The sequence below is a fragment of the Alligator mississippiensis genome, chromosome 1, assembly GCF_030867095.1.
Source record: "Alligator mississippiensis isolate rAllMis1 chromosome 1, rAllMis1, whole genome shotgun sequence".
NCBI lineage: Eukaryota > Metazoa > Chordata > Crocodylia > Alligatoridae > Alligator > Alligator mississippiensis.
Window position 1 is genome coordinate 112,433,470 of NC_081824.1, and position 13,271 is coordinate 112,446,740.

Here is a 13,271-nt window from a genome sequence, read left to right on the forward strand (position 1 = left end):
ATCTATCTATTAGGTGTCATAGGTACTACAGTACAAAATATGGGACAGAGAACCTAAAAAATAGGTAAACATGGAGAGCCGGAAAATACACTGTTTTGGGTGAAATGAGAAACTTTTCCCAGCTTGTGTCTTAAGCTCCATAAAAGTGATCTGTAGAAATCTTATCACTGGAGAGGAGCGTTTCAGTGGAGGTATGCAGATAGATAAGAAAATCTGGTGTTATTATTGAAGAACAGACTTTTGTCATGTAAAGGCATTCAGTTTCTGTTGGGAAAGTCACTGATCCCCCAGTAGAAGCCACTACTATACAGATGTTCAGGATTTTTTCCTAGAGCAAAAATGGCTGCTCCAGAACAGAAATAACACAGAAACAACCAGGGTTAAATCATTTCTGGGAGAATTTTTGCTGGGAGAGTGAATGTCTATATACTTTCCCTTCTGAGACAAGCCACAGCACAGCCCTTCAGCACCCCAGGGTACTTTGCTTCCCCCCAACCACTGAGAGACAATTTGTTATTTAAGCTGTACTGTACTCCTCCAGCAGAAAAACTCCTTTCACAATTCCCACATTGTGCTGTGGGAAAACACAGGCTGACTCTGAGCAGTCTGTGCCCTGCTGCTATCTGTCTCCAGGCAGACTAACGGATCCTGCAGAACATGCTGAGGTATATATGCAGAGGCCCTCGGTCTGCATAGCATCAGCACTGCAAGGTCTCTTCTCTTCTGCTAGCATCAGTGACAATGCATGTGCACCCCCTGAGAGTATTGGTGCATCCCCTGACAGCCAGCATTCCTGGGCAGGGGAGCAGGCAAAAGCTCTGATGCTCCCCCCCGAGAGTGCCAAATGGGGAGTGGAGGCGCCAGGCAAAGCAATCCCTGCAGTTCCCCCATGGCCGATCATGTCCCCCTCGCCCCCGGAAGTGCCAGTGGTGCATTGCTGCCACTTCAGGTCAGCATGATTGGCTGTGGGACCTCCCCCATCAGCGCTATCTGCCACAGGGGGATCCCCGCCCTGGTTGGCACAATCAGTGCCCCCACTGACTCAGGAGGCACCAGTCACCCATGGTTAGCATTTAAGTATCTGTTTGGGGATCTCCAGGTAAGTGTTTTTAACCAGGAAATCACACCCAGGAGAATTCTCTCAAATCATTTGAATGTGTGTATGCAGCATTTGTTAGTGTTTCTTCTATAGGCAAACTAAAGTTAGGTGTCTATATATTAATATTATGTTTCTTTTTCTATTGTAGTTTCAGCCCCTCTTGTATTGTGGAAGGACACTATGATTATCGGTGCACTGCTTGTCCACGTGGCTATGAAGGCCAATATTGTGAAAGGTAGGACTGAGTGAGTGGGCTGGCAAGGGAGGGAGAATGAAAAAGGAGGCCGTGTGAGAGGAAAAAAAAAAAAGAATCTTAATGAAAACATGTTAATCTCTAAATATGCTTCTTTTGACAAAGTATTTCCTCTTCTGTTTATGGTTCAGAATCTGGATGTAACAAGTATTTACAAATTTCCATTTGAAATTTACAATAGATAAACTCATTAGCATTACAGTATAGTCTTTTAAATGTTTTTTTTTAATTCTTCATTCATTTCATTGTATTCAATGTGCTTGATTTCAAATGAAATAGTTATATTATGTAAAATTATATATTGTCAATATAGTTTGCCTCAATGTCTAGCATTATTTTCAGATTCTCATATTGATTATTATTATATCCTTCTGTATATTGACTACAAGGAAGACATTTACAGTTAAACTTTAATAAACTAAAGAGAATGTAGTTTTCCCATGTATAACAACATGTAGCTGCATATACAATATGAATAAGTTGAGCACAGTTAACAGGTGTTTATTAATATAAATGTCACTTTTAACTATGTGGCCAGGAAACTACTCAGAAATAATTTTATGGTCTTGAGATAAGAGGCAGATGATGGGATAACTTTCAAGTCATTCTGTAGTGAGGTTTTAAAAACTTATAGGACACTGGCTTCACTTTTGCCCATTCCCGCAGTCCTGAGCCACACCTGCATATTAATTACAGTATGAGGCCTATAATTATTTTGTCAATTTGGTTGCCAAATTTCTCCCCTATGTTTGTGTATTTAGTCACAGAGTACACAGATATTAAAAAATGACTTGTTTTGGGAAGATTCAACTTGATCACAGGCTAGCCAGTTAGAGGGAATTATAACACAATATGCATCTCAATAGACCAACTCTGGGTTCATATGCTTAATGTCTAGATGTTCTTCTGGGTATGCTGGTGACCCCAAAACTCCAGGAGGATCCTGCCAAGAATGTGAGTGTGATCCATACGGTTCACTGCCTATCCCCTGTGATCCAGTCACCGGACAGTGCACTTGCAAACCTGGATCCACAGGGTGGACCTGTTCAGGCTGCAAGCATCGGCATGTGCGTGATGGCATGAAGTGTGTTTGTATGTACACTAGCATTACTTTGGGGGTTTGGTGGTGGTTCCAGTTGCATGCCATTTAGTGAATCTTGTTGTACCTATAGTTGGTTTGGTATTCTTTTTTAACCCCCTCTTCCCTGAAAATACCCATCAGTATTCTGATTTTCCCTGGCAATCTGCTTTCCTGTTCTCAAAAGCCTTGAGCTGCTAGGAAAATCCTCAGCAAAATTTAATACACAGTTTACAAGAAAGCTCTGAAGGACTTCTTTTTGTTAAAGTTTGCAGTTTTGCCAAAGGATGGCATTGCTACTTCGACAGATAAAGATTTGAGTATTGAATTTTTTAGTATCCTCCTAAATTTTTAATCAGTGGTTCCACAGTTTTGTACCATGAGTCACACCCAAACTCTGAAAAGTTTTCACCAAGGCTTATTTGGTCATGCTAGTTCACAACCTCCTTTTGAAAGCCAGAAGATAGAAGGAATGACAGTATATGTTCACAAACAAACAAAAAAAGTCTTTTGTTTAAAACATAAAACTAATAGCCAATACAGCCTTAAAACACTGAGTTAAATTTTACAATGCTGGTACCTTTGCCCTTGCCTTCAGTTTTTATATGTTCAGATTGTCTTCTTTTTTATTATTGTTTGGAATTTGGTTTCCATGAAATTGGATATTGTGTTTGTTCTGAGCCCACAATCTCATTTCCTGTGATATTGTACTCTTATGTCTTATCAAAAGCACACAAAAAATAAGGCTGCGAAACGTATTCTTGGACACTTAGTCAATCCTGAAGTGAAATAAGGCAATTTATTCCAAAAAACTGAGTAGGAACTAATTTAATTGTGATCTTTCTTTCCCTCCAGGCTTTCACATTATTGTTCCTTTTAAAATAGAATACAGATAGGGATCCAATAAGCCCTTAGTATATTATATATTTTTATCCTGTGCATGTTCGGATAGATTGGCAGGGCAGAATGAACTAGTTTTAATGTTTTATCTGATCTTAATTTTGTTGTAAGATTTTAATTGGAGCTTTTTCATGTTGTTATTTTTCTTTTTCTAAGTGAATCATATATAACATCAAGGCAGAGAGGCACCATACTAATAACATGTATTTTTCACATTGGGTAAAATCCTAATGGTACTTGTTAGACCTTACTGAGTTTAAGTCTCAGTGATTTAGGCATTAACACTAAAAACATCAGCTTAGTGTTCAGCAGCTGTCAAGAAGGCAAACAAAATATTAGGGATTATTAAGAAAAGAATTGTAAACACATAGAAACTATCATTAGGCCCCTTTATAAATCCATATAAAAGATGTATAAAGTGTCCACACCTTCAATACTGTGCTCAGTTCTGTCCCCACACCTCAGAGAGAATATAGAAGAATTAGAAAAGGTACAGAAAAGAGCAACAAGGATGATTAGTGGTATATAGGGACAGACATCCATATGAGGAAACACTAAAGAGGCTAGGCCTATTCAGTTTAGAAGAGATGCTTGAGAGGGGACATGATAAGGGTTTACAAAATACTAAATGACCCTGAAAAAGTAAATAGGGATTAATTATTTACTATCTCTTGCAATACAAGAAACAGGGGTCACAAAATGAGACTAGTAGTAGGTAGTAAGTTTAAAACTAACAGAAGGAAGTTGTTTTTCATACAGTATGTGTTTAAAGTGTAGAAGTCATTGCCACCAGATGCTGTGAAAACTGACAGTTTAGCCAGATTCAGAAAGGGATTGGCCAGATTCTTTGAGGATGGGAGTAAGGGGTACTGCCTCTGAATCAGATCTTCCTAGACTTTAATGCTGGAGGCTGCAAGTGAGAGAGGAGCAGTAGAAAAAGCCCTGGTCATACCTTGTTCACTCTCCCTTTCAGTATCCACTCTTTGCCACTGTGTGACACAGGATACTGGGTAAGACGGACCTCTGGACTGACCCAGTAAATGGCAGCTCCTAATGTTTTTAATTTAGATCAACATAATCAGAGTCTGGTTGATATAAATGACTAGACATGCAGGCAATGCCCAATCAGAAGGTTTAATTTAGTCAAAAACTGGTGCACCTATTTTAAGTTAGTGTATTACAGGAGGTGCACTAATTTAGACTGAGAAAGATCAGAGTTAACCTGATCTCATGATGAATGCCTGTACATGTTTGCAGCATAGTCCTGGGGTTGGGAAAGCCAGCTGTTCACCTCAGCCCTGCGGCTATGCTGTTTCCATCCTCCCAACCCTGACCATGCTATTTTAGTCCCCTGACTCCCTCCATGGACCCACCGACCCACTCCCCAGACTTGCCAGTCCTCTCCATGTCACACCTGCCTCCACCCCGTGTTACATCAGTCTGCCCACTCTGCTCCCAAGGGCACTGAATGTTTACATGTGATGCTCCCAGATGCTGAATGTGGATGTTATATAAATGAAAAGTATTATTACCATTATTACTATTCAGTAACTATCTTATAGTGTATTATAAAAGCACAAAGGAAAAGCTAATATAGTAGTTCTCTTTCATATAGCTTTAGGGCCTGATTCTGTGTTGCTCTGTACTTTATATTATCATATACAAGAGGTGCCCTCCTAATCCCATTTTTGGGCCAGATGAATGGTATGGGCCCAGTCCATGGGCCTGTTCTGCCACCCGGGTGATAAGCACTATCACTTCTGTGTGTAAATAGTATGATTTACAAAAGCCAAAATCCCATTCACACATACAAGCTCCATACTGATGGAGGAAGGATGAATGATGACAGAATGAGTGAGTGGCACCAGCATTAATCCATGCTCCCACCCCCACCTCTGTCCTGCTTGGGGTGGACCCTTGTGTCCCCACCCTGGACAAAACCCAGAGACCCCCATACCTGCATGAGTGAGGGTAGCCCCAGGAGACCAGAGCCTAACTGTGCTGCAAGGCAAACATGCCTCCCTCTGCTGGCTACCTGCAGCTGAGAGATGCCTGTGGCTAACAGATGATGTGGCAGGGGTTTGGGGGCATGATTTTGTACCTGTCAGCCAGTCATCATGGGTGGCCTGGGCATTTGGCTGTGCTCATTAGTTTCTGGCAGCCCAAAGGCATGCTGGGAGTCATGCAGGAGTGCCCCCAACCTGTTGGCCTTGGCCAGTTCAGGCCACCTGTGTGTCCTCCCCACCAAAGGGCCTAGGGTTCTTAGATTAAACCGCATAACTTGGATCTGTTCCTCCTCAGGCTTTTCAAATGTCTGTACCTAGCCTTAGGTGCCTGTCCTTGTTGTATTTAGTTGGGGAAAATTGTGAGCAAAAACTAGAACTATTTTAAATTATTAGATCATCAATTTGAACTTCAGAGTTATATTTTTATTTCTACCTACACACAAGTTTCATTTTCCTGTTCCTACTGAGAACCAGAGTTAGACTTACGTATTTTAGTATTGGAAGATAGGACTGAGAGGGTTCAGACAAGCACACCACGTAATCCCTTCCATAACTCCCTTTACCCCACATAATCTCTTCAAGCTCTCTCTTAAAGTGAGTTAGTTTTGCTTCATTTTGTTTTGCTTTTTTTGCCACTGCTTCTCTTATTGGGAAGCTCTTGCACAGTTTCTCTGCCATGATGGCTAAAATCTTTTCTCCAGCTTCCAACCTAGATTTACTTATGGCCAGGTTATATTCATTCGTTCTTGAGCCAACATTTTCCTTTAACTTAAATGTGGCAGACCATTTCCCAACTTCCCATTTCCCCAGTTGGTTCTGTTCAAACAGTAGGTTTATGATGTGCCCAAATGCATGGAGCCAGTATAGGTGGTTGTATGCACTTTCTCCTTCTTATAGATTATAGAGGATGTGATATGAAGTGTGTCAGAGAAAAAGACCATTGGTGAACTTATGATGTACTGATTATCATTAGCTGTCAAAGGTCCCATCAAGAGCTACTGAAAGTGGATGTCACTTAGAGAAGCCCTGACACATTTTCTTCCCCACCCAGAGCCCTTGGTGGTGCAAAGTTAAACTTTGCAACTGAGGATCTGACTGCTTATGTTACAGCTTAAGTAGTCAAAAGTGGTCTACTTTAAGGCATATATACACAAATGGATGCATGTAGGTAGTAGATATAGTTGTATTATTATACATTTAACGTAACTGTCTGCTCAAGCTATTAACATTTTGGTAGATCATATTTAATATGATCAGAAATTAATATAGATTTTGAATGGTTGTGTTCAGCACCAAATAATTTCTCCTAATGAATTCGTTGGAAATGTTCTTTAAAGGGCAACACTATATTTAAAAACAGGACATAAAAGTTAAGGAATACACACTGAAATCCTATTAAAGATAACTTTTTAGCCAACCTATTACAATGTATTAGTATCCAAATGTAACATTTATATGTTAATGTTTCTTTATACTAAATAGCTTAATGGTGAAAAACTTGCAGAGAAAAGGCAGAAAAATACCAAAGAGAAGTGTGCACTTGCATCTAAATAATTGCATGAAAAATATAATCTAATTTGTACAATACTAGTTTGTCATACCTAACAGTTGTTACTTCTTTTTAAAAAAAATATGACTTATTATTTTTGCTACTGTTTAGGAGATAACCTTTTTCAGCGTTGTTTCATGACAGTTACATTGTACATAGTGACAGGTTGCTTTAAACAACTATTGTACAATGGGAACAAGTTAGTTACACTTTCATTGGAATAGAACAATAACTACAGATGGATAGCTGTTCCAGAATCAGCTTCCCCAGTAACCTCATCAGAATAATGTTAGGTTTACTCTGATGTGCAGTTAGGACAGGGTGGTAAAAACATGGCCAAAAATAGGTATCCTATGAAAAAGACAGTAGTCTGAATGACCTAGAGAAATAACTTATGAACTAAATGAGCTTGCATTTTCAGAGTGGCATGTTGATGAAGGGCTCCTAGCTGATTAATATACATACCCATTGCAGCTTGTGTTCTCATGGAATCCATTTATTATAACTCATTTTCCCTTCTTTGTTCAAAAAAACAATAGCCTTCTTAGGCAATAAGAAAATTAGTAGCAGGTGAGAGCTTATTTTTAATGATGATGGGACAAATTGTTTAATTTCAAATATGAACAATTTACCCCCAATTTTCTTAATTTTGCACAGTTGTGAATTTTAATTTATAATCAGTTATTCTGTCTGTGCACCCCCATAGCATTAAATGAGACAAATATTTAAATGCTGTTATAAAAGTCATTGTTGACCAACATTTGACCCAGTATCAGTATTCTACTTGTAGCAGACATTAGAGGTGATAGCTTGGATATTGTGCCATTGGTACTGCAGGCAAGAGTTGACTTTTTAATTATGGTTGCCATATTTCCTAAATATGCACAACTCTGTAAGGGTTAAAAAGTTATAGCTCCAATCCTAAGGGCTCTGATACATGTTACATTTAAGATATGATTAGAAGGTTAATTGTGCCTTGAATAACTGAGCCACAAAGTTATTTGACATATAATGTGTAACAACTTTGTGGCTATTTTGTATCATGCCTTAAATTGAACATGTGGCCAGTTCTGGCTGGCCCATTCAGCTGAGTATCAGGATCCAGCGTGGAGCAGCCCACAGATGTCCCCTACCTGGTTGGGCTGAGAAAAGAACCACTCCCTGGACCCCAGGACCTGTAAAAACCCGGTATGCTCCCCTGCTGGTCAGCAAACAGGGTTTTTACTCATCCCCATGCATGGGAATCCTGGGATTGAGCTCCAGCAGTCCAATCCCAGGGTCCCGGTACACTGGGACCTGTAAAGACTGCTTGTGCCCCTGAGCTGGTGTTTTGATAATCAGCTGATTGTTGCCAGAGCTGAGGACTGGACTATGTCTGGTTCTAAATCCCAGTTTGGTCCCCATCCCCAACTAATAGCTTATTGTGGGCACCCAGGCTTTAATTTTCTGATGCAGGGGCTGGGATCAGGATCTGGCAAGAAAGGCATGACTGGAACCTAATGCCTGATCCCAAAATCAGACATCCTACTGTGCACATGTGCTTGGTAAGGTGTGTGATTGTTGGGATCACAAATTAGATCCGATCATGCCTTAAAATGGACCTTAGTACACACAGGTAACTTTGCACGTGGATATCATCTCTACAGCAATGCTTCCCCATCGCCCAATAGTACATATAGGGCACAGCAAATGATTGAGGCCCTTAATATTTAATTTTTTCAAACAATTATGGAAGATTAAAAGTTTAAGCTATCAGGCACTTAATACTGTGCATATAACCAAGGCATATCACCCAGACTTCCTGTCAGTGACAGCTTTTTTTTTGTTCTTTCCTTCATTCCCAAAGAGCTTGAGCCTATGCTGATTGAAGACAATGGGAAGACAACCGTTCTTCTCAGTGGGATTTCTGTCACATCTGTAGTGTATTGATCCTGTCTTAAATTAGCCCCAATTCTTGCAAAACCTTGCACATGTGCATTTTTATACACTGTGTAACTGCCATATTTACTCAGATCTAACATGACCCTGAATTTAAGACAGCCCTCTGATAATTCGATTCTATACATGGAAAATTTATCAATTTGTTTTGGAGGGTCATCTTTAACATGACCCCCCCCCCGTATGAATGCTGCAGGTAGTGGGGGAGCAGGTGCTTGTGTCTGCCTCCCTGCCACCTCTGCCCCCTGCCTGCCTCCCCACAGCGTTGCCCCCCCCCCCCCCCAGTCTCTACTCTCTCCTATAGCAGCTGAAGCTGTGGCTACAACCCCAGCCCCAGGTAGGGACTGGTGCCCAAGCCATAGCAGCTGTCTGTCCTTGCCACTGCCTTCCTACTTGATTTTAAGACAAGGGGCTAACCCAATGTTAAATGGATGGGAGATCATCTTAGAATCACTTAAATATGGTACTTAAATTGAACTGCTCAGAAAGCATAAAGTTAAGTATGTGGATAAGCTTTCCATGACTATGGTCTTAGACTGTAAGCTTTTCAGGATGGTGACTGTGGACATAATTCAAAATGTTTCTATAGGCACTTACACTTAGGCATTGCAACTTCCAAGTGTTCCAGGGTACAGTTCAGTCTGACCAGTTTAGGCACCTTGGATCTTTACAGTCATTGAACAGACTTTGAAGGAATTTAAGAGCAGTCAGGTTTAGGTGCCTAGGTTGTGTACACATGAGCAAGGGTGTGCACTGCAGCATAAAGTAGTAGCACAAATTTGTGCTGCTACTGTTTATGCTGCTGTAAACACATGCCCCTGCTCATGTGGCTGCACCCATTCAGTCCAAAATAGAGACACCTAATGTGCACCTCAGTGCTTAGTAAGTTTTGTGGCTACTATCACAGGGACAATTTGAATTGCTTTTTGGAACTTAGATGCATAAACTTTGCCTAAGTCCTATTTATGTGCTTAATTAGCCAATTTGAGTCCTTTCTTGATTCTTTTCCCGTATGCTAATGCAGTGGCTGGCACAAACATGATTGGTTCCTTTTCTCAGTAGAGCCTCCAGGCTTTACTGTAACATGTATAATTCATAATGAAATAATAATTCACCTACTGAGAACTTTTAGGGCCTTGCCTCTAAAAAAAAATTAGCCTGTAGTACTTTGAGTTTTGCTGTAACACTTAAACAGCAAACTTTTTCCTTAGAGAGATATTGCCAACATGGTGCCTGCATACAAACAGGACATAAATGAAAAGGAGGCACTTTGGCTTCTGCTCTCTGACTAATAAGAAAGGATAGAAATAATTCATGTGTGACAGAGAAGATAGAAAATATATTTACACATATAGAATATTTGTTAATTTACTATGACCATGACAAAAGAGATGAACCATGCCTTGTAGTCAACAAACCTGCATTCTACCAATGAAAAAGAAAACTATCAAGGGTCCTTTAACAAGCATACCCTGATGCCAGGCCCGGAACCTTTACATCTGTGAGTCTGCTAGCTGCTGTGTGTTGGTCAAGGACAGTAAACAGGGGATTACAAATAATGCAGAGCAGAAATGAACCTGATCCAGATCTGAACCTAAATTTCACCAGGTTTCAGAGACAGGTCATGGATGAAATCCTGGCTCTGTTGAATTCCCTGACAATATTCTTCTGTAAATTCCAGAAAGCCAGGATTTCACCTCTTTTCACCTCACCTCTGCTTCTTTTGTATATGTGCTATTTTTTCCCTTTGTTTTTGACCTACTGATGAAGGAAAAAATTTAAGAAAGAAAGAATTAGGTTCATATTATACACTATCCAGTTGAACACCTGGGATTGATTACAAATTCAGTCTCTCACTGCACTGACTGGCCATATCTAGGATTGCAGAAGAAATAATCCTGGACAAAAACATAGTTAATATTAAAAAGTCATGAGTTGTCAAGAGTTACCACATAATGATGTCAGAGATTCCACAGATTTCTCTTATACAGGAAAATAGCTGTGATCATAATATGGGTGCTGGCATTTTACTAATGGTGAGTAGTTTGGTTTCAGATACACAAGGCAAAATTCAACGATAATATTTTTCTTCCACCAGTCATGTAGAACCTAGTGGCCAGAAAGAGATATTTGTAGCAATTCACTATTACCGTAGAGTAGAAGCACTGATCAGCTCAGGAATGAGTCCACATCTGCCCTCCTCATCCAGAAGAAACCCGTGGAGGACATTAAATAGTGTTTGTACACAAGTTTTGAATCATTACTGTGTATGCTACACTAATATTTTTATAATGAACATTTTATATAATGTGGCATCTTGAAAAATAAGGAAGGAGAAAATATATTGAGGAAATGAGAGCTTTTCAGAGATCTGCAGGCCATTAAGAGGAATTACAGAATAAAGAGGACTTGATGGAGATGATCTAAATATAGTGAGATCTGAGATAAGAGATCTGATTCCATTGCCATATTCATTTTTCATCCATAAAATTTGGGGAAATGGGCTAATGTCCATAAAACATGTATATCTTACACTGTAATTTCTCGTGTGATGAATGTTTCTTAAGTATTTTTTTTTTGGAAACATGCCTTCTGATGGTTTTTGCTAAGAGGTAAGTTACAGTTTTTTGTAGTTATGCATGAAAGATGGTAGTGAAAACTGAAAATGCAGTATTTTGTGTTAATTGCTAACTGAAAGATTATAATATTGACTGCATGATTTGCCCCTTACATGTGTGCTCTGCTATAATGATCTAAATTTAATACTGTATTTCTTAGTATTAGACACAAATTTATCCTGACAGTTTTATGGATCAAGCCTTGGAAGTATTTAGTCATGTAAAATATAATCATGTTCTTGAAATATTTGCTATTGCTCCAATATGTTTCATCCTGTATATTGGAGTAACTTAGCCCTGTCTCTTCTAGTCAACTGAGTTCCTCACTTGATGTAGTTCCTCTTTTCAGCATGATTATTATGCAAGAGGTGTTAATTCACACTGAATGCTCACAGCACACTTACCAAATGGCAGTTGTTTATTCATTGAGAACACTTCATGTCTTTATAAGCTATTCAAGATTTTCTTATCACGGTGAATTAAGTTTGGCTTTAACATCCAATTTTTAGGTTTTATTACCATCCACTCCAAAAAATTTGAGGGCAAATAGAAGTAGCTTATTGTTTAAAATACTTTGCATCAGGATAAAAAAACAGTCCATTACACCAAAGCATGCAGTCCTTTGTGTAATGCTATGAATTCTACCCCTAAAATAATTTCCTCAGCTTAAAAGAGCACTAGCTTTCTACTGTAGCCTCCAAAATGGTTATCAGCTCTGTGTGTCTTGACCAATTATGGAATAGAAGTTGGTAAAAAAAAAAACCCCAAAAAAACCCCACTCTTGCTGTAAAACTTTCATTTCCCTTGTGTTTCTCTATCTTCTAAATGCACCGATACAGACAACAAGAGTGGGGGCAGTAAGAGGTTTTTGTCATACAGGTATAAACCAGAATATATAGGCCCCAACAAGAACAATTACATTGCACTTCAGCTAAAGCAATAAAATATTGAGGGGTAGGAAGACAAATTAAATGAAGAAAGGATCTGTTAAAATAGCAATATCCTCCTTCTAGTGAAACTTGCCTACCCTCTTCCTAGTGCCATACGCCAGCATCCATCTTCTCAGATGCCTCTCCAGCTAGCATGTTGGCTTTTTGGTGTATTAAATCAGCATCCATTTTTCTTTCTGTATCAGCACTTGAACCAATACCCTGCTACATTAAACCACAGTCCTTGCCCAGTATAGAATGAGAGATCATTCTGATGAGTGTGACTGAGGATTATCAAGAGCAGAAATTTAATCTGCTTGAACAATAGATTTCAGGAAAAAACTGTCATTCTGTATTGAAATTCATCTCCCATACCTAATATTTTTACAAAGATGTACACTTCGTTGAATGGTTTTTTAGCCATTAAGAGGGTGTTTCTGACTGATAATAATAATTGCATCCTTAGGCACAGCCCTGTATGTCTCTTAGCTTCCCCAGTGTATTCATTGTTTTACAATTACTCCACCTCCTGAGATGCTATATAGCTCTGCTGATCCTATGTAACACCTTTGTGCTTGAAGACAAGAGACTTATATCCACAGAAAACCATACCAATAACTTCCTATCTACGAGGTGAATTTTCTGTCTGTAGGGCAAATAACATGAGACTCAAAGGTTATGTGAGCTTCTTTTAATGGATAATAAAATACGTGGAAAAAAACGTTGCAAATTCCTTTAAGGCATGTGTAATACACAACAGCATTTTTCAAGCTATACAGCATTTGCAAAACAAGACACATACATTAAAAAATTATTAGATGGATAATGAAAGGAAGTGGAAAAAAAGCTTAATGGAAAATGGTCAGCATGTTCACATGGACCTTTTTTGCTCTCTATATTA

The 13,271-nt window shown here is 39.2% G+C and overlaps 1 protein-coding gene across 1 annotated transcript in view; it reads left to right on the plus strand.

Annotated features, from left to right (window-relative positions):
* Positions 1 to 13,271, plus strand: part of LAMA2 (laminin subunit alpha 2) — a 630,290-nt gene that overhangs the window by 482,453 nt on the left and 134,566 nt on the right. Inside the window, exons 31-32 of the mRNA XM_019479551.2 lie at positions 1,248 to 1,334; positions 2,251 to 2,444. Of these exons, the coding sequence (XP_019335096.2) occupies positions 1,248 to 1,334; positions 2,251 to 2,444 (281 nt within the window). The remainder of the gene's footprint in view (positions 1 to 1,247; positions 1,335 to 2,250; positions 2,445 to 13,271) is intronic.